At 45.2% G+C, this 24,422-nt stretch overlaps 2 protein-coding genes across 7 annotated transcripts in view; both read left to right on the plus strand.

The window, feature by feature from the left end:
* The window catches only part of MYO3A (myosin IIIA), a 94,732-nt gene extending 90,398 nt beyond the window's left edge, over positions 1 to 4,334 (plus strand). The window contains exons 33-35 of one of the 2 annotated variants that reach the window (XM_065731578.1): positions 1,021 to 1,061; positions 2,816 to 2,956; positions 4,195 to 4,334. In XM_065731578.1, the coding sequence (XP_065587650.1) occupies positions 1,021 to 1,061; positions 2,816 to 2,956; positions 4,195 to 4,309 (297 nt within the window). In that variant the 3' untranslated portion in view covers positions 4,310 to 4,334. Of the gene's footprint in view, positions 1 to 1,020; positions 1,062 to 2,815; positions 2,959 to 4,166 lie in introns of both variants that reach the window. The other variant, XM_065731579.1, reaches the window with a different exon arrangement.
* Positions 4,335 to 6,131: 1,797 nt separating this feature from the next.
* Positions 6,132 to 24,422, plus strand: part of GAD2 (glutamate decarboxylase 2) — a 33,035-nt gene continuing 14,744 nt past the window's right edge. Inside the window, exons 1-8 of one of the 5 annotated variants that reach the window (XM_065731361.1) lie at positions 6,132 to 6,312; positions 6,437 to 6,496; positions 6,604 to 6,762; positions 7,524 to 7,757; positions 10,902 to 10,992; positions 11,830 to 11,942; positions 14,390 to 14,505; positions 22,118 to 22,197. In XM_065731361.1, coding sequence (XP_065587433.1) covers positions 6,237 to 6,312; positions 6,437 to 6,496; positions 6,604 to 6,762; positions 7,524 to 7,757; positions 10,902 to 10,992; positions 11,830 to 11,942; positions 14,390 to 14,505; positions 22,118 to 22,197 — 929 coding nt within the window. In that variant the 5' untranslated portion in view covers positions 6,132 to 6,236. Of the gene's footprint in view, positions 6,313 to 6,436; positions 6,497 to 6,603; positions 6,763 to 7,523; positions 7,758 to 10,901; positions 10,993 to 11,829; positions 11,943 to 14,389; positions 14,506 to 22,117; positions 22,198 to 24,422 lie in introns of those variants that run through there. The other 4 variants (XM_065731359.1, XM_065731360.1, XM_065731364.1 and 1 more) reach the window with 4 other exon arrangements.

Raw genomic sequence — 24,422 nt, forward strand, 5'->3', positions numbered from 1 at the left:
TTGGAAAGTGTCTGAGAAGTGTAATTCTAAAGCAAATGCCTATTTAGAAAGCTCAGGCAATACAGGCAGGAACATTATATTTTGTGAAAACAAATCTGTTATGCGGCCACCTCCGTATCAGAAAAATGGCGAACAAAAACTGCAGTGACATTGGGGACTTTTAAAAAAAATTTAGCAGCAATTTTACAAGATGTTAAATAATATTGCCTTTGTTTAATTGTGTTTTTCGAGAAAGAGTAAAAATGGGAACCCTGTCTTCCTGACTTAAAATTTACTGGTGAGGTATTTGCTATCAATTGGTACTGAAGCTTAGAAAGTGGACATAGCACTTCTTCCATTCTTAGACACCAGACAAGTCACTGAGCTCTGATTTGTGATACCAGAGGGCAGTCACCTTTCCCAGCTTTCCTGGCTTTTTTGTCTTACAAAAAATCACTATGACCAGCAGCTGGTTCACTGGTGAATGATTATCATGCCCAGATTACCTGAAAGCTAAAGTGCACACTATGAGAACATTTTTTTTTTTATTTCCTTTGCCTTATGATCCCTTCTACAATAGCAGGTATTTCTCTCATGTCACACTACAGATGTGAGACACTTTCCATTCTCACTCATCTCCTTACACATCAAATGAAGTGAAGTGATACCCAGATGTAAGCAAAGCCTGACGATAGGCCATTGGTCATGCAAGTCACTAGAAGTTTATGTGGGGGGTTGTTTTTTTAAATCAGCCTATCATTTTGAAATTGCATGTCTTGTGCCTTTGCCTGCATACTGATGTATCTATCCATCAGGATCCCTGATGCTCAGTGGCTTTACAGTGTACAATTCATAAATTCCAGTCAGTTTCCGCTGGTTTGTTGGGTTTTCTTGTTCATTTGTTACTGAGCAAATTAAGTTCTGGGTATGTTCTTTTAACAAAAAATACACACCACTTTCCCACTAGGCATATTGATGAATTGTATCTTTGAATAAACTCTCCTTTTAGTATTTTTTTAATTACTCTGTGGTTTATTTTAGAAATCAATACAAGATGAAAAACGGAAACCAAGAAAAGAAAGGTAATTTTTTCCATTATTTCAACTATTGTCTTTTTAGTACTCTAGAAATAGTTCTTAGCTGCACTTCAACTAGGAAAATAAAGCATTAAAAATGCATAGTAGTTAGGTGATTCAGAGGAAGGGCATCATATACCAAGTTAAATATGCAATTTTCAGCGACAAAAATCCATTATGGAATTCAGTTGTTTGGTTTTACTGCAGCATGGCCCTTTACCATGGCAACACAAGCACAATAATAAGTTAAGATAAGGTCCACAGCAATGATAGTTCTGACACAGAAAATAATTGAAGGTGCTTAAAATTCCAGTCAAAGCAAATGAGCAACCACTTTTCTTTTGTTAGCCAAAATAGGAAGACTGTTAAAATTCTCTCCTAAAAATAGATGATGGTTTGGATATAGATCATAAAAAATGGAAACAGTAAGATATTAATACAACTGTAAGATAATAAAACAGGTAAAGCAGCATAGCCATCGAAATTTCAACTAGAAATCTTTTCTTCACAGTGTAACTAACCTGTTTTGATAGATCTCTGTAGAAATAAAGGAAGCAATACATACGCCCTGCCTTTCTGAATTTAAGATTCTTACATGTTCTTTAGACTATGGTTCACAGCTTCTGCCTTACATCCTAGCACCATATTTTTTGTGTCTATATACATCAGCTTTTCTCCTGCTCCCTACCGACACTGTAATGCTGTGGAAGCCTGTTCAGAGAGGGAAGGTACTTGAGCAGTGTACAAATGGGCTTTCAGTGCTATCCTTGGCTGAGGCTGCAGAATACAAATTAAATATCCAAAAAATATATCATAAATGTAGTTATGTGACATTATATGTCCATAACGTGCACTCACAGCGTATAGCTTCATTCAACCACTGTTTAAATTGCACTTCATTATGCCACTGCTTAAAGGACTCGCTTAACATCCATGTCAGTTCTAAGTTACAGCTCTTCTGGTGCCATCTGGATCTTGAAAATAATCCACATTTACAGTTACATTATGTTTAGCAAATAATAGTAATAATAATAATAATACAAATCTAATGTTTCTCTTATCTGGCCTCTGTTTGGCTTCACTTATCTTAAAACTAGTTAAATAGTTCCGTGACTGTATCTTCTTTCTACTTCTTTCTGCTGCTGAACACAGCAACTGAAATCAAAGAGTTATTCGATCATTGTGAGAACAGAATTCTGAACATTCTTCTTCAGGTTCCTTTTAGGATATATTTTTTTCCTTAACCTTTTTAAACTGCACGTTGAGATTGTTGTTTGGTTGTTTGGCTTTTTTTTTTTTTTTTTTGTATATATGGCACTCTGGTTTAACATTCTAAAAACAGACATCTGCATTATTGGCAACAGTATCTGAACTGGTTGCTTTAGACTTTCTTCTTGCAGTAAGATGGGAAAAAAAATACGTGTCTTTAGGAAAACTATTTATGTCTTCCTAAGAGAGACATCTAAAATAGGTCAGATGAATTGTACCATAAACATGCCTCCCCATTGAATGCAATGGTAAACTCAGATTGTTTCAGTTACATGTTTTCTTTATGAACATCTGAAAGTGCTTAGCATTGCAAAATTGTCAGCATCTGCATCATACAGCAATGACATTCTAGAGAATCATTTCTTATGTATATATATATTTTTCTTCAATAGATTTTCAACACAGAAATTATATTTGGTTGTGTTACTTTTGAATGTTGAATATCTGTTGAAAAGTGAAATTGCTAACTTAGAATACTTTTTCATTGACAGTCTGGGCAAAGTGCTAGACTTAGATATCTACTACCATGAAATTTCATCTACTGGTTCCACCTCAAAGGACAGCAGCTCCACCACAAAAAGGAAGAGACATCCAATCGAGCGCAGAACTTCAGCTTTAAGAGCTACTGAGAGGTAACTTACAGAAAAGAATAATAGGAAAAATAAATGTCATATCTTTGCTGAGAAAAAAAACACGTATATACATACACATATATGTTTACCTGCATGTTCATTAAAAACATACACTTTCAAGTTAGACATAAACCTTTTTTTTTTTTTCTTAATTTGTGGAATCTTGCTAAATTAGCTTGGAATATGGATAGCTGAAAATTTCCCATCTTCTTGTAGCAGAAACAAATGACAGCATGGTTTGTCTCCAGCCTGCCCACCTGTTTTGGCTTCCAAGCTTCAGATGAGATAGACTCCTGCTGTAAATCTTTGATCTGAAATCAAATCCAACTAAAGCAGAACCTGAAAGTTGTACTTCTGACTCAGTTCAGCTTTGTGCTGCATTTTCCACCTGCTTTCTGCAGATAAGACCCCTTCTTGAGTGCCTCCTCCTGCTGTCCCGTAGCAGTGTTCGTGTTTCTGGCTGCCGTGGGCAGAAATGGAGCGGGCAGTAAGGAAAGGAGCCCTGCAGGATAGGGTGGCTCATACCACACAGGCTTCATAGACGGGGACCTCTGCTGGGCAAAGAAAATCCATATTCTTACCAAGGCACAGCCACATTGCACCTACAAACACGTCCACGTTTATAAATATTTATGGCTGTTTTTGTATCTTCATATATATGAGAAACCTGCAAAGTATCCAAGTAAAAATGTAAGGAAAACACCAGGATGATTGCTGGATTTGAAAATGCATCTGAAGTAGTAACAAAAATGTTTATAGAGCTTTCTGTGCTTGCTGCTTGTTTTACTTTTGGGCACTTTTTAGGCAGTGTCTAAGTTAGATGTAGAAAGGCGTTGTGAAGGCATGGAATTAAATATCATGTCAGGGAATTACATCGCTTGGTAAATGATGCTTTCCCAGTGTTGTTAATTACTCCAAATCTTTGGCTAGAAAGCTGTGAAATAATACAAGGTCTGGTTTATATGGATGAGAAACACCACAACATGTTCTAGGTGGCTTTGTTCCCTTTGTTGTGACCCCATCGCAGAAGAACACGTTGTTCTGCATTCATCCCCTGAGCTGTGTTTGTTCTGAGGCGCTGCTTTCTGCAGCACGGGTGGGTGAGGCCTGGCACAGTCGGTTGGGCTTTTCTTTCAGTTTTTGTCTTGCGGGTGGAAGTCAAGCAGCCGATTAGGAGTGTTCGCCGAGGTAAATGTTTTCATTTCAATCCCTGAAACACTTCTGCACTTAATCCCTAGGTCAAGGGTTGCGGAGAGCCCTCTGGAAGAGAGCAGAGCGGAAGATAATCCCTATGACTACCGGAGGCTGCTGCGGAAGACCTCGCAGCGCCGGCGCCTTATCCAGCAGTTCTAGCCCCACTGCCGTTCGCTGTTATTAGCATCATCTTTTTTATCATTTTATACCACATGCTTCCTTTTTTTCTTTTTTCTCTTTTTTAAATCTCTGACGTTTCAGGTTTACAACATGTGTGTTCATGTCGGTATGAATTACTGTAGTTTACAGCCCAACACTGATGCAAAGGGACACCATCACTCCTGGCATATACCCTTGAAAAAATAAGAAACCAGGTTTCCTTCAGATACCACTACTGCATCTTAAAATTATTAAGCAGCCTAAATGTAGGTTACCTTCCTCAGTGCATGTTGTTTTCCTCTCTGCATTTAATCACTCTTACCCAATTAACATAGACCATTTAGTTTATCATTTCCTCATTAAGCCTCCAAAATCCCATAGGCACCTCCAGAAAACCTTAGTTATTGTTTCTAGTAAATGGTTTTGCAGGAATAAATAAATGACAAGGACGCAATAGGGGAATTTCTATTTATTTTAGGTTTACGATGCCTAAATTTTGGGATAAACTCTTACGTGGTAAACGTCCCTCTAATGAAAACAGATGATGAATTGATAGCATGCTGTAGCAGTTTATGTCACTACTGACTTTGCTGTAAGCCAGTGGGCAGTGGTAAAGGTTAGCACTGCAGGTAGATTTGGAGGTGTCGGGGGATGGAAGGTCCCAGCCCTCTGCCTCTGCGCCCCATCACTAACGGAGCACTTGAATCACGTTTGCTTTGTTCTGCTTTGCATTAGATTTTTAGGAATCTTAATCTCTGGGGTGCCAAGAAAGGAACAGAAAGACGCTCTCCGGTTGATTGCTGCCTAAATGTAATGATCATTCTTAATCAGTTCCACTAGAAATTAAATGGAAATAAAGGCGATAGCCACCGTGTTCAAAATTTCCCCCGATTCCTTACTCACAAGCCCTTATTTCGCCTTATTATGTGGATAATTGCCGTTATAATTGCGTGTTCCCAGCTGCACGACACAGGGAGGCAGCTTTCGGGAAGCCAGGGGGAAGGCCTGGTCGTGCCCCTGCCTCACTCCATCGAGACTACAAGAGCACAGGTCGGGCTTTTGTGCCCCCCCACGGCTGTCGCTGCGGGGCAGGCAGCCATCACCTCCCGACGTCCCTTTGGCAATGGGGCCACGGCACCGAGTTATAACGTGCTGCGGTGTGAAATCTGCGACAAATCATTTGAATTTTAAAATCTGCGTTAATGTTGCTTTCTCGAGCGTTATTAAAACGGTAAAGTTAATAAAAATGCGCCGTCACCGCGCTAGGGCTCTGCTGCTGGGGGTGCCCGGGGTGTAAGAGTAGCACCCAGCGCAGCGCGGGCCGAGGTGATGCGCGACGGGGCGGCGGCTCCAGAGGAGCAGCGGGGCATTCCCAAGGCGGGAAAAGGAGAAGGGCGAGGGGCTGCCCAGGCGAGGGGCTGCCCAGCCGCCCTCTCGCAGCCGTGAGGTTGCCCCGGGGAAGGGCGGGGAGAGAGAGGGATTTCTCATCGCGGATCGTGACATAGGGAAAACCTTCCCGCCGCTCCGAGGACAGGCGTCCCTGCCCTCCTGTCGGGGCTGCACAGCCGCAGCCAAGGTGTGAGACAACACCCCCCGCCCCGCCCAGCGCAGTGCCGGAGCTCCCGGTTCTCCGCGCCCCGTCGGTGCCGACCCGGGGGTCCCCCACTGAAGCGCCTCCTCCGGAGCCGCAGGAGCTGCCCCGCCCGCCCCGTCCGGGCAAGGACGGCGGCTGCGCCTGCGGGGAGCGCCCGGGGGCGCCCACGGAGCCGCCCCCACCCACGCGTGCCCGGGGCGCCCCCGCCCCCTCCGTTCGCCGCCGCCCGGCGCAGCCGCGCGCTGTCACACGGCCGCGCTCTCGGCCTCGCGCACACCCGCTCGGGGCCGCTCGGGCTGCCGCTCTCAGCTCTTCGCCCGCTTCGCTTCCTGCATGGCGAGTCCCGGCTCCGGCTTCTGGCCCTTCGGGGCCGAGGAGGGCTCCGCGGCCGCCGAGAGCCCCGGCACAGGTAGGGACCGACGGCACCGCGGCGTCCGACGGAGCGGCGGGACCGGGGCTACGAAGGGGGGCGTCCCGGGGAAGGGCGAGACCCCCGCCCGTCCCACGGACCCCCGTTCCGTTCTGTCTTGCAGCCAGAGCCTGGTGCCAGGTGGCACAGAAGTTCACGGGGGGCATCGGCAACAAGCTGTGTGGTAAGGGCCGGGCCGCGGGCCCGCGGGGCGCCGGGGGCTCAGCCCCGGGCCGGGGAGGGGGTCCGGGGGCCGCGGCGCTGAGCGCGCGTCCCCGTATCGCTGTCAAGCGCTGCTCTACGGAGACGCCGAGAAGCCCGCGGACCCCGGCGCCAGGGCAGCCCCGGGGACGGCGGAGCCGCGGCCGTCCTGCCCCTCCTGCACCTGCGACAAGAAGCCCTGCGGCTGCCGGAGGGCCGACGTCAACTACGCGTTCCTGCACTCAACAGGTAACGGCGCTCCGCGGCGGCCCCGGAACGGCCCCGGAGCGGCGGCGGCGGCGGCGGCTCCGGACACGGCGGCTCCGCGGGGCACCGAGCCCCGCACCGCTGCTCAGCCGGCGGGAATAAGGAACGAAAGGGCTCCTAAAAATAATAAAAAAATGAAAACCCGGCGCTCCGGAGCCTGCGAGTCGCTCGCTGCGAGGAGGAGCGACCTTCCCGTTGGCGACCGTGCGGCGGTGGCGGTTTGCGGGGAGGACGGACCCTCCTTGAGCTCGAGGGGACTTTGCCCTTCAGCGGAGCCCCCGACCCCGCACTGATGCGGGACAGCGCGGCCGCGGCACGGCCCGGAGCGTGGCACGGCGCTGCCGGCGAGCTGCGGGCTGCGGGGACGGGGCTTCATCGCCCTGCGATGGCGGGGCGGGGGCTGCGTGCGGCCGCTACCTTCCTATTTACCGACTTCCCATTTCTTCCCGAGATTCGTTTTCCCTTTTATTCCCTGTTCACCTGCCGTCTCTCGCTGTCTCGGCAAACGATCTGAAATACCCTGTGAGAAAAACAAAACAAAACAAACAAAAAAAAACCCCTCAATTTTAGGTGGGAAATGAAAACCTGACCGCATCCCTTGAAACACGATCCTAATTCCTTAAGAAATGAAAGTAAAATCGCTTTCTGCCAAACACAGCAAAAAGATCTGCCAAACACGAGAGGGAGCAGCCCAGGCTCCGTGCGGTCCCGCAGCAGTGGTAACTTTCCCCCTTCGTCCCCAGACCTGCTGCCCGCGTGTGACGGGGAGGCGGCGACGCTGTCCTTCCTGCAGGACGTGGTGGACATTCTGCTGCAGTACGTGGTGAAAAGTTTCGACAGATCGACGAAAGTGATCGATTTCCACTATCCCAACGAGCTGCTGCAGGAGTACAACTGGGAGCTGGCGGAGCAGCCGCAGACCCTGGAAGAAATCCTCCTGAACTGCAGGACCACGCTCAAGTATGCCATTAAGACAGGTACGGCGGCGCTGGTGGAAGCGGTGTTTCGTTGTGTCCTGGAGTGTTACAAATTGGAGCAAATCTGCGATTTCCAGGCAGTTTCTGGCAGAGCGGGGTCTGTTTCCAGCCCTGGGGCTGTCGGTGCAGAATCGCACCCAGTCCTGCAAATGTAGATTGGAGTGCACAGGGCTCCAGGCGCCCGTTTGTCACCTCTGTCCCCTCACCTGCGTAAGGACTTAAAATTGGAAATGTGTCTGAACTCGCCGCAGATTTATTTTTTTATGTTTATTACTATTTTTTACTTTAGGGTTGAGGAATACAAACAAAGCTTAAATTGCGTGAATGGCCCTTTTTTTGTTATGTCCGCTGGGAAGCTGTGTCCCGCTGCCTGGCCGCGCTCCGGGGCCACCTTAAACACAGACAAAAAGCGCAGCGGCAATTAGGGCTGAGGCTGGGAGATAATGCGGAGCGCACGGAGCTCTCGGGGGGAATTTGAATCGCTGAGAAATTGCTTAAAAATAAGTGTGCACCGTTTGCTGGGAGAGACAAAGGCCGATGGGTGAACGGGGGCTGAGGGGAGTCTGAACGCGGCGTGTTCGGCTTGTGGGCACAGCCTGATCCCGGCACTGATCAGGGCTCTTTGTGATGCTGTGGGTTAGCGGTGGCCATGCCCAGCTGTGTGTCAGTGGTGGACGGTCCGGTGCTGCCAGAACACAGCAATGAAGGGTGAGGTCGGTGCTGCGCACGGAGCCCAGTGCTCGCGGTGGGGCCGTGCAGGGCACGAGCAGTGCCCTCCCCACGCGCTGAGGGTCGGTGGAACTGGAGCACGGAGTTCGTTCGGAGATTTTCGTTAACCTGTGCTGTGAAGGTCATTCTTCCTTGAATTGATTTCTGCATCCCTTCAGAGCAGTGTTATCTCTTCCTTCCTCAGACGGGAGGTGGCCCCAACCCCTTGCATTTCTTTGCTGCTGTTGTAATGCAAACAGCGTTCCCCTGGTCGGAGGAGAGACCCTTGTGGGGCCGAAATATGCGGGGTTTACTCCCAACCCCTTTCTCTGGAGCAGAATGCTCATCGTGCCCTCGGAGGAAGGATTTCTAACAAATGCATAGCTTTGCAGTCTGTTGCAAGGGGTAAGGGCTTGGGGGGGCTGTGTTGGGCTCTCCCTGTCACCCCTTCGTTCAGCTGCACAGGTGGACGTGGGCTCTGAGCCCCTCACAGGCTGTTTGTTGCTGCCCGGAGCATGGTTTGTAAGCAAAGCCGCAATTTTCCGCGACTCGCTCACGCATCACTGTGTCACATAGATGGATAAAACCCAGTAGCGGGATTGGGGTCAGCCTAGGGGGGTGGGTTTGGTGCTGTGCTGAGCGTGCCTTGCAGACTAGCAGTATGCAGGCAGAAACTTCTGCTCCAGAGAGATCACTGCCGAGAGGTGATGCTTTTACAGGCAGAGCTCTGGGACGTGGCTCCACATCCCACTCCTGCCGCTGTGTGTGGCACAGCAGCTCCCGGTGGGAGGCTGGAGAGTTAAGCAGTGACACAGAGCTGTCCCCTGGGGCTGGGTGCTGCAGCCACAGCAGCTCTCACAAATGTGGGTTCTGTTGGGTTCGGTGGGTTCTGCTGTACCACAGCTTTTCAGTTTGGGTTTAGTTCCAAAGCGAGATTTCCTGGTTTCTGGGAGTCTTCCAAGGATTCTCCTTTGAGACCCTAATTCTTTAGGAGTGGAATGTGGGAGCCAGCGAGGAGCCTGGCTGTGACGCTGAGCCCAGTCTGTGAATACTGAAATCTCAAAAGCAACAGAACAGCCATTATGGGGGATGTGCAGAGCCCTGGTGCTATGGCCACGTGTGGCTCTGGTGGCAGCAGTGGGGTGCGCACATGTCCCAGGGTCACCCACCCCATGGAGGGCAGCACTCCATCCCCCGGATGAGTGGGAGGGCTGTGAGCACGCATCCAGGGCAGTGCTTGTGGGGTGCAGTGCCAGCTGCACCTCCACTGGGGCACGGTGTGACTGCAGGCAGCACCAGAGGTGTCTCAGGGGAAGGAGACAGGGTCTGGGTTCCGTACCCATGCTGTGCTCTGCCCCACAGCTCGGCCGTGCCTTTGTGCGCTGTGGGGAGGGGGCAGTCCCCGTGCTGCTGTGACCGCGTGTCTGTGCCTGATAAGGGGCTGCTGGCGAGCGGAGATAAGTTCTCCCTCAGCTCTGGCTCTGCCTTCCCTCAGTCATCCTGCTCCATCTTTTGTCTTCTGTGACGGCCATAGCAGTGTGTTGTCTGTGGGGCAGGACAGGTGTTTTCAAGGCTTTTCCTCCCATCGGACAGCATTCAGATAATTGTCACTCTTCCATAATTGTATCAGTAACCGCACCATTTAACAGTGGTTTGCAGGGAGCACGTAGGGAAAACTGGGCTGTAATGATTTCTGTTCTTGGTTTAATCTTTCTGGGCACATCTTTAAGAAAAATCTCTGATGGGATTTTGGAAAAATATGGGAAGCCAATTAGATTAACCACGTAAATGAACTCTCAGCCGATGGAGGGTATTCCTGTGCAGTGTCCCGACGTGGCAGCAGTGCTGATTTTGTTGAAGACCACAATTGCAGGCAGGCTGCGTGTAATTGCAGGCTGGCAGGGAAGAGCTGACGAGCACCGCCACCATCCCCGCCATCTCCGTGCAATCACCGCCTTTGAGTCATGTGCAGAGCAGTCACCAAAGTGTTCCATTTTCTCCTTTTGCCCCATCTATTACAATCGTTAGCTATTCATCACTGATGTTATACGTCCTGGCAAGCCCCTCCGATGGTGGCTCATGCATGCCTTTCAGAGCCAGCCAGGCACAAACCATTTGGTGACAGCGTGTGACACGCGAGCAGGAGCGAGCCGCTGTTCGTGTGAGGCAGCGTCGTGCTCATTTCCAAGGCATGTCCAAGGATAATGGGGAATGCTGGAATTCATTAGTCTGCGCTCAGTGAAATTGCTCTGATATTTGCTTGGAATAAAAAAGAAGAGAAATCCTGCCTTCTCTAATAAATACATTTATTGCTGTTTGCTTTGTTTCATACCTTGAAAACACTTCCTTTGGTACAGAAACCCCGAGGTGAATGTGCTGCTCAGGGCTGAACAGTTCCAGTCATCTGACTCCTGGTAATGTTTTCCATTTATGCAGGGCATCCTAGATATTTTAATCAACTTTCAACTGGATTGGACATGGTTGGGTTGGCAGCAGACTGGCTGACATCAGCAGCAAACACTAATATGTAAGTAGAAGAAATTTTCCATGATATCTAATATAATTTTACAACTATGCTGTACAGTATTAGCTGCTGTAGCTGAATGAATGAAAGAATTTTTTTACGTTAAGGTTGCTGGAAAAACATTTGTCTGCTTTTAAAATGGCTTCTATGTTTACCAGCATAAAGATTTTCCACAACGTTTCAATAGAAGTTCCATTACAGAGATATGATGGCATAGCTTTGCTTTGCTAACGTCTCCGGAATTGTACAGAAAAAAATATTTCAGTATTTTGCATGCAAAAATAAGTAAAATAAAAAATGTGCTAAGAGAACAGTTGCATTTAAGTATAGGAATTAAGTATAATTCATATACCAAGCAATCAGAACCATTGCTTCCTATAAGAAAGAGGTGCAGAATTTAAAACATTTTTGGTAATTTTTTGCACTTTGGGGCTAGGAAGCATTTTTGTGCATTTGTTTAGCTCCATGCACCGTCTTGTCATCATGAATGGGGCTGTTGGTGTGTGTGCATTGAGACATGCACACAGGCTTTGGCAAGGAGAAGGAGGTCTGATTCAGGCCAGCAGCTCTTGAATTCAGGGCAGAGCCTCGAGCCTGGAGGAGGTGGGCACAAGCAGTTAAATGCTGAAGTGGGTAGAAATGGAGTCTCCAGAGCTCTGTGCATTTCACCTTTTAGACATCCGACATCAAGTCAGAAGGGAGATTGTCAAAAGTGTTGTAAACAGAACTCTATTCAGGACGAGATAGAGTGTACTGAGGCTATAATGTGATGCAGTATTGGAAAAAGATGTGTTAGTGTTGAAGATGAAAGCATTAAATGTGGGCATTACTACGTTTCAGGTTCACCTATGAAATTGCTCCAGTGTTTGTGCTTTTGGAATATGTCACACTACGGAAAATGAGAGAGATGGTTGGCTGGCCAGGGGGCTGTGGCGATGGGATATTCTCACCTGGTACATGATATTTCAAGCTTGCTTTTTGGACTGTGCTATGTGACATCCCCTGTAGTTAAAGAGTAAACATAATTAAATATGCATGTTCACGAGGACGCTTGCTAATAACCACTACTGGCCTCTTTGAGATAAAGCATTGCATGTTTTTGAATTTCAGGGATGTGATTAAGAGGGTCTGCTTGAGCAAATTGCACTGCGTTATGAGCAGCTGTAATGGCACATGGGAAACATAATCAGAAGAGACATTGGCCTTGCCCCCACTTTTCGTAAAAAAATGAAACAGAAAGAACATCGTATTAACACAGTGAGAAGAAATGCTGCCCGTCACTGAAGGGGGAATTGGAGTGAGGAGGAAAAGCAGAGCATCCCTTGAAGTAAATTCGGCTGTTAGGTAGGGTCCCAGCGGCAGTACAGTAAGCAGATAGCTTTGCATGTGTGAGCTGGCCATGGTGCTCATGGGATCCCCCAGGGGCTCCTTCTTCCGGGTGCCTGGAGGCTCAGCCCTGCTTCCTTCAGGACACTTGAGTAAGGCAGCAATGCCTGTGGTGGCTGTGGAGAAGTCATCGCCACTAGCACACTTGTTGTTAAGGCTTTCATTTTATTCATTCCACTTAACCTTTTCATTTATATTTTTTGTCATTCCTATGTCACTAACTAAAAATTTTAGCCCATCTATCTCCCCGAATTCATAAAAATTTGAAGAATTCACATTGGGCACAGCATCTCAGTATGTCAGAAGAGAGCAGACTGACATTTGGTGGGGTAGGAGCTGTTCTGGAAAGAAAGATTAGAGAACTAACGGAGGGGGAAGAGCATTTGGACTACCAAGCAGAGGGAAGACCTCATGGATAACAGCCTTGGCTGTTGGCTCTCCTAGCGTACAGAGTTCCAGCAGGGCTCATCAGCAGCTGACTGCTGGCATCCGACCCCCACGTGGGAGCTGCTGTGGGGGTTGGGCCTTTCTGCAGAGGTAGAGAAAGGTATGAGCTTACATTACTTCGTGTTGAGTCCTTATTTAAAAAAGCAGTGAGAGCAAAAGTTTTGACAGCTGTTACCAGAGGCCCTGACCCAAACTATGGTCTCATCACCCAAGGCAGTATCTGAGCATGTATCATGAGCCCAGTTCCTAAGCCAGGGTTTTTTGAAGTTTAGCAGCAGTTGGTCACTGTCCAGCCACAAGGTGATGAAGGTCTCCAGCTCCCCAATTTGGAGGCTGCAGCTGGGATGGGCTACCAGGCTGTCAGGGTGCCAGCAGAGGAGTGGAGAGCAAACAGGGGAGGCAGGGGGTTGAGCACTTCCTGCATTTCTGAACAAAAAGTGAAGTCAAACAAACGCTGGTCTCCAGCTCTTCTCCCCACTATCTTCACGTGGAGCCCTCCCTGCTGCAGGAACGAGGTTCTTGCTGTGCCTGCTTGTGCTCCTCCATCTTTAGGTGGATGAAAGTTAGGATGCAGTCAGATCTGTTTATCTAAAAAACTAAAACAATAATCATTGTACACCTTTCTGTTGTATAAATGTATGTGCTCAAACATAAATACACAATCATTTGTGTGTATATATGTATATACTATATATACAAGATAAAGCTGTTGGGTTTTATGTGTACATGTGTGGTTGTGTGTGTACACATGTAAAAGTGCTCAGACTCTGCCTCAGGTCCTGCATTATGTTCCCATGGTGCTCATGCAGCCAAACACAGTTTGGCTGTAGTTACAGAGGCTTGGCAACAGTCTTGGAAACACAAAATGAAGAGCATGTTTGTAATTTGCGCACTGATGACTGAAATACAGGAATGAAATTCTGTAGACCTGTCATGTGATGCTTGAATGGGTGTTTTAAATGGGTATTATATTAAATGGGTATTTTAAAGCAATGTGCATCCATTATTTTAACAGTAGTCCTAGGGAAAGGTAACCCTTTCCCCTCACTCCCACTGGAGGACAGATAAAAAGAAAATTATTTATTACAGTGACCCTTTTTCCTTTCTCCTCCCTCTCCAGTAATCCAGAATAGTGTCTATTGGGACATAGTGTAGGTTTCCTCATGGCCAGGGTGTGAAACATCATGCTGCTTCAAGAGCAAGAGCGCAGGTCAGGTTGTGCTCAGAAGCCACTCACAAAGTTGCCTTGTTGGTGTCTATACCATGGAGTGAGGGTAATGCATAGATGCCACATAGAAAGGTAAAACTGGGGACTAAGGGGAAAATGGTGGCAAAAAAAGATGCTCAGTCATTTTGTTTGCATTAGTGCTTTATGTGTAAGTTGTTCCCCAGGTGTAGAAGACCTGTTATTGTAGAGCCCTGGTGTGAGGAAAAAGAATGTATGTTTCTGGCTCTGGGCAGAAACATTAACAATGGAGTTAGGAAGACCATAGCAAGACATGTCGTTGATACTGCAATGATACTATACTGCATAGAAAAAGTAACAGTATATTACTGTGGACTCCAGGTGGTGCCATATCTAACATGTATGCTATGTTGATTGCACGTTTCAAGATGTTCCCAGAAGTTAAAGAAAAAGGAATGGCAGCTATTCCCAGACTGGTTGCCTTCACATCTGAACATGTATGTGTTTCTGTTTTTTCCTATCTGATATACCTGCTTGTATGAATTTCTGACGAGGAAAGTAGCTAAACAAGAATTGGTATCCAGCTGTCTTCATTTCTGTTATTCCTTCACTGGGAATGAAGAACTGGGATGGGGTTGGCTGTTTGCTATGTGGAGGGATGAGCTGTGCACTCCTCTGTGGCTGGGACCCAGGGAGGGCAGGCTCCACAAACACTGCCCTTTTTTGATCTTCTGCCTCAAGTGTATAAATGCCAGTATGAATGCTAGAGACTGCATCAACAGCAAGAGCACAGCATTGAGCTTCTGTGTGCCCTGTGTCCAGGGGAACAGTTGGTCCCTGAGAATCAGAGTACTTCTAGCTGGAACCACTCCTGCTGCTATGTAATAAGAGGGTAATAACACGCATGAAGACAGTAGCACTGAAGTGCAGTGTGTACAGCTGGGCCGCAGTGGCATACTGCAGGGCACTGGCGTCACTGGGTCACCCTCTGAGCTCAGCCCTCAGCACAGCAGTGTTAATCCAAACGCCAACAAAAGCCATCTGTGTGCTGAGTGGGGAATGCTGAGAGGAAGGGAGGTGGGCACGAGGGGAGCAAGTGGCCTGTTTTGGGGAAATGCAGCTTTTTGCTCTATAAACAGCTGCAAAGAAGTCTCACTTCTGTGTGTATTGTGAGGTGTTACTAGGGACTTTTCAAGCTCCTTGCAGCTTGTAGTGGTGCAGGAGGAAGTGGAAAGAGAGGTACCCAGTGGGGCTGTGAGCTGTCTTCAGGCTTCATGGTCACCTTTTACATTTCTCTCCAGTTAGGTGGGCTCAGCCAGAAAGGTCTCTGACAGCTGGATTAGGCAGACTGCTTTCCCTGCTGGGTCATATCTTCCTGGCTGCCTTTTTAACTTAGGAGAGCACACTTTTCCATCCCATGCAAGTGTGAAGAGCTCAGTGTCCAGCAAGTGATCAGAAATGCCTGGGAGGCATTTCTAAGGATGCCTTTCATGGGATGGGACGCAGTGTAGAACTGCAGGCTCCGGTTTGCAGAATAATTGTCCCCAAAGCAATTGGACAAAAATATTCTGTAAATGCTTTGCAGCTCTCAGAAGTAATCTGTGCAGCTAGAGATCCATTATTCATATGGAAGTTACAAACCTAATAAGTATTGCAAATAAGGTTCAGCATGATTATTTAAAATAACAAATCTTATTAATTGTTTAAGAATTTCATTGTATTCATAGCAATGGGATGTTAAACAGTGAACCGAATTGTGCTATTAGTCTCAAAATAATGAAATGAGCTTTAATAATTGTGTTTTCATGCCAAGGAAGAAGCAGCTCCCTTAGCAAATTAAACATTCCAAAGTCAAATACACAGTGAATCCCCAGAATAGCATTTGAAATGTTACATTTTAAAAGTGTCCTGAAATTGCAGTTTTATCCCTTCCTCAAGCTGAAGCTGAGTACACAGTTAAACATCTGCTAGGGAAGCTGAGAAACCATGCTAGGTGAAGATAGGGTCCTTTAACCCTTAATTTCCCAGCAGACAGGGATTAGGGTTTAACCTTCAGAATAGCAGAGAACTGTGGAGATCCAGAAGCACAGTCCCTTTTCAGTTAGGAAATGTCATGCAGAGCTAGAACAGGCAGTCAGATACAAGGATAGCATTTGTCTTGTTTATCATGTCACACTGATCTTCTGCTCCCTTTCAGACTCCCCACTCTGACTCGAGTTTCTCCCTGTCACAGCTTTACGCTGTTGTACAACAATGGCCATGGAACAAGCGGGCTATAAATGGAATGCTGTCACTTCCCCACACTGTGCATGTGGTATAATGATAAACAAAGCTATAAATCATTGGATTTTATTAAAAACGCTAAGATTTTTCTCTTGAGATTTTCAGTTGGAAGCAAAGATTCCAGTATTAGCAATTCTCAGGCAAGAATATGGTGACGCACTGGAACAGGTTGCCCAGAGAGGTGTGGATGCCCCATCCCTGGAGGCATTCAAGGCAGTGCTGGATGTGGCTCTGGGCAGCCTGCTGTGGTGGTTGGTGACCCTGCCCGTAGCAGGGGTGTTGAAACTAGGTGATCTTTGAGGTTTTTTTCAACCCAGACCATTCTGTGAATGTCAGCTTTACAGACCAGACTGTATTTTCATTTCTGCCAATCTAGAGCTTCCACTATTATGGGTGAAGTTACTCCACGATTGTCACTGATATTGCTGTAATCAGAATTTGGCCTCAGCCAGATGCCATGATAGGTTAAGCTGCCAGAGGAGAGAAGGGAAGGGAGGAGTAATTCACAGCTCCTAAGTAATTCCCTTCCTTATTTAGGAGTGCATTATGTGCCTAAATTGAGAGCTTTACTCCCTGTACAATCAGCAAGAAAAAGAATCTCTGGAGTGAAACTCAGAGCATTCAAATTAGAAACCTAAATGTTCCTTAATTTATATATTTTAAATCACCTTCGAGAGGGGTTCATCTGCTTCTGTGCCTTAACCACACAGAGACACCAGTCTCCTGATATTCACTGCCTACATTCAGGCTGAAGTAGGTTATGTGACTGTTCCAGCCCTGTGCATGCATGTTCAGCAGATCTTTCCCAAGTTCAACAGGGCTGTGACATCTCTGTTTTTGCTTCTAATCATTTCCGTTTCACCAGTGATGCTGAGGCATGTTATAATTGATGGGTTAGGTTTGACTCACGTGTAATTTCACTGAGGTGCTCTTGCATTCGGGTCTTAATTTAGTCCTCTGTAGTCACCAGTTCATCATCAGTTATTCCTGAACATGCAGTGGTGTGCGAGCAGTGTGATGTCCTTCAAACCAGCTGTTCTGGACTGCTCATGACGCAGGAGACCTTGACTCAGATGGGTAAAAGTGATTGATGCCAGTTATAGAAACCTATTTTAGACTTTCGTTTCATACACAATGAAAAATCTCAGATGAAGACCTACTCCTTCATCCTTCTGCATTGGCTTTAGGCTGGGATGAATGTTCAGCTGAGTACATCCCTTTTTCAGTGCAGAGAAAGCAGCTGAAAAGGAGAGCTTCCTTTTCAGAATGTTTTAATTGATCCTTCTCTCTGTAAAGCAAATGCTGTTGCTTTTTAATTCATTCCCTGATGGGACTTTGGCCATTCCACCTGGCACTCATTTAACATGAAGCAGGGATCATCCCTGAAAGGTAAAAAGAACTAAGAGTTGTAGTCTGGGGAGGAAAGGGGTGCAGAGGGGAAGAGTTTAGGTACAGATGACTAGCTAGGTTCAAGTTACAAAGCAGTATTTGGCCTTTTTATTTTATCATGTATAAATACTTGACAGAATCACAGAGTTTCCACTGTGGACTTGGTGGGCGCAGTCCTTGGTTCAGAGAATGATAAAAAGCTGGATGTAATTGGGAAGACATAGTGATTTTTTCATCTCGTGTGTTCTCCAGACCAGCAGAACCACTCAAGTAGCCTTTATCAGCTTTCCTTGTTGCCCACCTGTAGCAGCACACCAGGAACTCCTTGGTGGGTGCTCATAGGGAAATGACAGCGCAGCTCAGTGCAGTTTGGGAGAGGAAACAACAGAAGACCCAGCAGGCCGTTCAGTTTGCTCAATGTGAAGCAAATTCTTTTCACCCTGTGAAAAATCCTTTTCACCCTGTCAGAAAGCCAGCAGGGCATGGTGGGGCTCTGGCTGCCTCTAGCATCCCCTATCTCTTGTTTTTTGGGGCAAAGAGGCTCCTGCCCAAGGCTGCCTCTGAAGGGAGTTAGGGAATCCACTGACTACATGGGTGTAAGATGTCAGCTTTGGGTACAGCCAGATGTACCTGGAGGGACATCTAGCAAGGAGTGGCCTTGTGGTGGGTCTTCCAGGGAAAGGTGGAGAAGCCCAAAGAGCCTTTTCTCCATTTAGTGGCATCAAATTCTGAAGCCATGAGATGCAGAGTAAGTAGTGGTTTTGTTTCTTCGTGAGGAAACTAAAACTCAAACTTGTGGATCCAGACATTCTTCCTTTGCATTGCATAATGCTCAGTAATTACAAAAGCTTTGCTTGATGGTATTTGAAGCCAAAGGGAGGCAGTGGAAAAGGTTGGTACTACAGGAGGAGCAAGTTAATCCAAGTAACTCAATTCAAATCAAAGTAAAACTACCTTCCAGAAGAACAACACTGAAGAGTAGCCTCTTCCAAGGGAGACATTTGTTGTTAGGTCTAATCCTTCTTCTGGTCAGTATCTTGGGACTTCTGCACTGCTACAGCATTGCTCAGTGCAATACTTCTCATCCACAAATACTACTATAAAACTGTCAGCACAGGAGAAGAAAAAAGGTGTGAGTCTTGCTGGGTTGGAACTATTACATCATTCAAAAATACTGAAGATCAGGATATGAGTATGCTATACAAAAATATTAATACTAGTAATTTATTTCCTGACATTAACAAGTAAGTTTCAAAATGGAATAGTAGTAGCTAAAGGAAACGATAGCAAATGTATATTGTTAGGGGTGTATTTAAAATGTGATGAGACAGTATAATTTTTAGTAAATCACTGAAGGAAAAGCTATAGCTTACAATTGGACTTTAGAGATAGGTTTCGTGTCACTTCATTATAATCACCAAAAGCGTAAACAGATAATCTGAGTTAGACTGTGCTCTTCTTCTAGCCAATAAAAAGAGAAATCTGTGAAGGACAACTCATCTTAATCTAAAATAGGTGACCAAGCTTCACAACACTACAGATGTACTCTTTTCTTCCCCTCTGTTGAGGAAGCCTAGACAGCTACCCTAGACCAGACACACATTCTGAGATGGTTAAAATAAAGAAGGATCTCGCATTGTTTTATGTCTGAGGGAAGTGGGGTCTGCAGGACACCAGCGTGCAGCATCCCAACCTGCAGCCTTCAGGGATGTACTGTCTGCTGGTGGCTCGGCTTGCTCAGCGTCTGGGAGCTTGTGTCACTCTGGATTTATGTGAGCAGGGAGAAACTGCAGTCTGAAAAACCAGCTGTGGCCTCTGGGCCCATGGCACAAGGAGTGCTATTCCTAACAGCTTCAGCTGTGCCAGATGATGAGCAAATAATTTAGCAAGCTGTAAAAATAGAAGCATCTGCACACTAAAGCAGTGTTCATTCAAGACAAAAATGGCATACTTTTCCGCATCAAAACATTTTGAGCAGTACCAATTCTTCCCTTTTCCAACAGGCTTATTGCATTATTGCACCTGTAATAAATTTGTGGTGTGTTTCGATGTTACAGAGCTCTCTATGAAAAAATGACTACAAGGCTTATTCCCAGCAACAGGTGAAATTTCAGGCAGAGGGATGATTCACCTGGCTCAGTCACCTCTTTTTTTCCTTTTTTTTCTGACCATTAATACAATTTTGTCACTAAGGTTGACTAAAATTCTGTTCCTCCTCATTCACCACTGAATTTCTTTTCTCATTCACCGCTGTATATCTTTTCAGGCAGAAATAGGTTCTTCTCTTCCAAGTGTGTACGTGTAGTCTTCCAGGTGCAAGAGTGCGTGCAGAAGAAGGAGTTGGGGTGTGTGACTGCTCACTCCCACCCAAACATCCTCCTGTCTCTGGCAAGCACAAGACAGAGCTGGAACTGTGGTTCTGCTGACTTCTTCTAGCCTGGTTTTTGGTTCAGGGCTGGCGTCAGCCAGGCTGCCCTGTCCTTCCTTTTTGACCCTGGTTCTTCCACCACAGGATTTCAGCTGATTCCTGCACAGCCAGTGTGATACGCTACAGGCTGTAGCCCCCATGTTCTAGAAGGGGTTACACTTGATATCCTTCCCACCGTTAGCCTAGCTGAATCTGTCAGTAGTCCTGTTCAACAAGGGCTGTTTCTGCATATCTTCCCTTCTCTTAGATCTGTACATTCTTCAGTGTCTGCCTGTGGTTATGCAGACAACCAGTTTGTCAGAGTTGTCCCAGAAGTACTAAAACAGAGTTTAATGATCATCATCATTAGGAATGAGATTTTTTGCTCCTACAACCATATTTTTTGCATGATTAGTTTCATTCTGGCTCTTTCAGAGCCATTCAGGTTGTTGTAATTCCTCTGATGTTTCTGTGAGATACAAAAATGTAACAGCAGTCATATGTCTGCGCCTGCATACACAGATTGAGCAATTTCATATTCAAAGTTTGCTTAGAAACTATTACATTCTGTATTTTCTTCCCCCCTGTTTTGGTTCCTAACTGCTGAATTCCCTTCAGCATGTAAAAAGCCTTCAGGCATCTGAGATATCAGCAGTACATTCATTTTATTCCCAGTGCTGTGTTAAGAGTGCCATGAGACTTCTCAATGAGGCAGCTGAGCTTGGCTATTTTCCAATGGATGCCTTTGAGCACATGGGCTTAATTTTCTTCCTCATAGTAAACTGTTTCAATCCATATTTCCTTTTTAAGGCACTTTGGATAGTTCTATTTTCTATTAGGAAAAAAAAAAAAGAAATTACAGTAGTAAATCTGTTTTTAAGTGGTATGGAATAAAGAGCAACCTTAAGTGGAGCAGTCAGGACTATTAATGAAAATTACCCCTTAGTTGTTTTTAAAGCACAGTTGTTTCTTTACATATTAAGATCAAGACATTTGTTACAGTTCGTCTCTTCTTCCTCTCTGTCTCAAAGCTGGCATGCATTTGACATTCATTTCTTTATAAGTATTCATTATTATATGGGGCTGTTAAGCATGCTGTGCAGTTCCCACTGACTTCAAGGTCTGTAGGTGAAGCTGACACATAACCATCATGTTCAACTCTTTCCATACAACACTCTGATGATTGCAATACTGTTGAAGCCAAGTTGATACAGCAGTAGTGATTACTCCTTTGCCTTGTGGTCAGCTCCTGCACTGGCAGGAGGGTGGGCTGTGTCTTCCTGTCTTTACCTTCTTGGGCACCTGAAAAACCTTCCTAGATTTTTATCTATCTTGTTGATTTATTTTTTTTAAAGTGTTACCTCCTGAGCCAGCACTGCTGTGGTATCCACAAAGAATTTCTTTAGTCAGTACTGTTACAGTTGGATTTCAGTTAATAAAAAATCTGATTCTTGGTGATAAAATTTGTATAAAGCTATTTCATTATCTTAATCGATAGGATTTGACTTAGAATTAGAAACTAACAGGAGTTAAGATGAGCTAGAGAAAATCAGGCTGACTTGCACTGTAGTATATAACATCCATATTTATCCTGTACATACATATTAGCTACTAGACTTACTAATATAATAACCCAGTCTTGATTTTAAACTACAATGGCTCTGTCTAATAATGGGAGTAACAACAAGCTAACTAACTTTCACTGGCATGAGATCACAATTAGGCTCTCTTTAATTCTCTCAGTCTATAATTTGGCCAGAAGTTACATAGCAAAAGCACATAACACTTGGTGCCACAAAGTAAGTGAATTCTCTGGAGAAGTTCTTGTTTCAGTGAATCAAATCTGTTGCTCAGTAAATAGGAGCAAAAGGCAGTGTAGGTGTGCATCTAGGACAGAATTTGGATCCATCACCAGCCACAACTGTGTATTTAATGTTCCAGAAGTAAATGCAGACTATAGTGATTACTGTTTCTCTAATGGACTGTAGTAATAAAACCAATAAATAATAATAAAACTTATTTTTTTTCAGAGTCACTTTTCTGTGAAAAAAGGAGCTGCAGCCTTGGGTATTGGTACAGATAGTGTGATTCTGATTAGATGTGATGAAAGGTAAGTAAAATGCCAAATGCTATTCCTTCTGTTGGTACTTGGAAGAGCATCACCAGGTGCTTAACATGGAGAGTGTGTGTAGAATATAGTCAACAGCATAACTCACAGAGCTGTCATCTTCAGTCAGCGTTACAGTAGTTTATCCCACTTGAGGGACTGTAATTGTAGTTTCTTAATGAATTGTTTTTTGGAGCTGATAAAAAATCTTGAAGTTCTCTTCCTCAAGGACTTCTTATGTTTCTTTTTCAGCTCTTCCTGAAGTGAAACAAAAAAATTGAACAGTCTTTACATATATTTGTACATTCCAGTGATAAACCACAAAGGATATTGTTTAGGTTCGATGCTCTTGCATTTCAATACATTGAAATGAGCTGAAATGAGCATTTTAAAGGAGCGAAATATTGAGGAGCATTTGCTAATATAATTCTATAACGTCAGGACCCCACCATCCTTTTCAGCTGGATGACGTTTCCCATAGTGGGAACATGCCCCTTTCAGTGGGATGTGCAGTCAGTTCTGTGAAGGATCCTCCCAGCACCGTAGGCAGCATGGGCCAGCGAGGTGATGACTGCATGCAGTTCCATAGGCACCACAGAACTGGTGGTAGATGAAGTCTTGACTCACCCAACTAAAGGGTCTTTAAAGCCCGCTTTGTGAAAGTGAAGACCATAGTGATTATCCAGCCCACCCTGAAGTATCAGTGGAATTAACTGCACTTCTCAGCAAATCCCAGCAGATGCCGCCAGCGCAGAGTTGGTGCTTGACATAGGCTGGTGAAGATGTATATTTGTAGGAGCATGAAGGAGCTCCACAGGGTCTTTTCAACATGTTCAGCATGACCAAGCATGCTCCTTGGTGGCACCCTGATCCACTTCCACCAAGTCTGTCTGGTTTTGCTGTTTCATGGGACTATGTAAATGTGTGGTGAATTTCAACCAGGAAAGCATGCAGAAAACATTTTTCTTGTTCACATCCCAGCAGAAAACATTTTTCTTGTTCACATCCCAGTCAGGACAACTGTACTTTTTTTTTTGCCTCTTTTACTACCTCACTGTTGGCAGCAGTTGCACATTATCTGCAGATTTGCAGTCAAAACACTCCACTTTGATACGGCAACTGTGATAAGGCAACTGTGAGGACTATACACAGATGTGTTTACTATGAGAACACTTTGGCTTCTCAGACTCTATCCACTGTCTCTTTTGCAGCTGAATCTCTTCTGTCTTCCTCCTTCTGCTTCTGGTGTAGCCTAGCACATTTCATGTAACTTCCCTGCCATGTTTTTGAGTGAGGTTTGTGTAAACATCTATTTTTAGGTACTTTAGTAATGAAGAATTTTAATTATTTCGCAGTGTTTCAAGGCTTTCAAATAATCTGAGCTCAGGTGGCAAGACAAAAAAATGTTGTGCAATGTTGTTGCCTGTTTGCTAAATTTGGAGCAATATATTGTGCTGGACTGCATTTGAAACAAATCTATTTCGTGCTCCTTAGTAAAGTTTGGCATTGCTTGGACATTGCACTCTCTTGGCCATAAGTTCCTGCACATAATCAGTGTGACCAGTGGCTGGCTGATTGCCTCCCTGGGTACAAATGTTGGCAATAAAAGGACCTGCCCAACTTTCTGTGCACATCTATGCACATCCTGAATAAACAAGAAACCCTTAAAGGCCAACATCTAAAATCAGTTTAGAGCAGGAATTCGGAGCCTTCCTTTGGCATGTTTTTTTTCTTTACTCCTCTAACAGTTCCAGAAATAGTTTATGAAAATTAGACAACTACTGCTTTTTCTGAATATGTACAGGTAACTGGGGGAAACCCAGAATGAGTAGAATATTTCTTACACTTCAAGCTTTCTGTGACAAAATCAGGACTAATTTTTAGACTAGAACTTTTCTAGTTTCAATTATTCTTTTATTGTTTTGAATGGGTAAAATGAAGGATAGATTTTGCAAAAAAAACTCTCAACAATCCAAACCCATTTCTTCTGAACCAGTTGCTGTCTTTTGAGGTGTGTAAGGATTAAAACATGTCATGCTTAGCAGGATCTTATTACTACAAATTAATATTTTGTTTTATTTGCATCCATCCAAATAACATGAAAAAAAAAGTTTTGGTGTTTTTTTTTTTTTTTTCCAAAATTAAATCTAGAAATCATGGTTTTGTTATCCTCAAAGTGATATTTTGAGCTTTAGTAAAAGTTACTTTTTTTGTACTTACAGCGAGAA

This window comes from Cyrtonyx montezumae, unplaced genomic scaffold, assembly GCF_038088225.1.
Source record: "Cyrtonyx montezumae isolate F1298 unplaced genomic scaffold, pur_monq_1.0 scaffold_14, whole genome shotgun sequence".
Taxonomy (NCBI): Eukaryota; Metazoa; Chordata; class Aves; order Galliformes; family Odontophoridae; genus Cyrtonyx; species Cyrtonyx montezumae.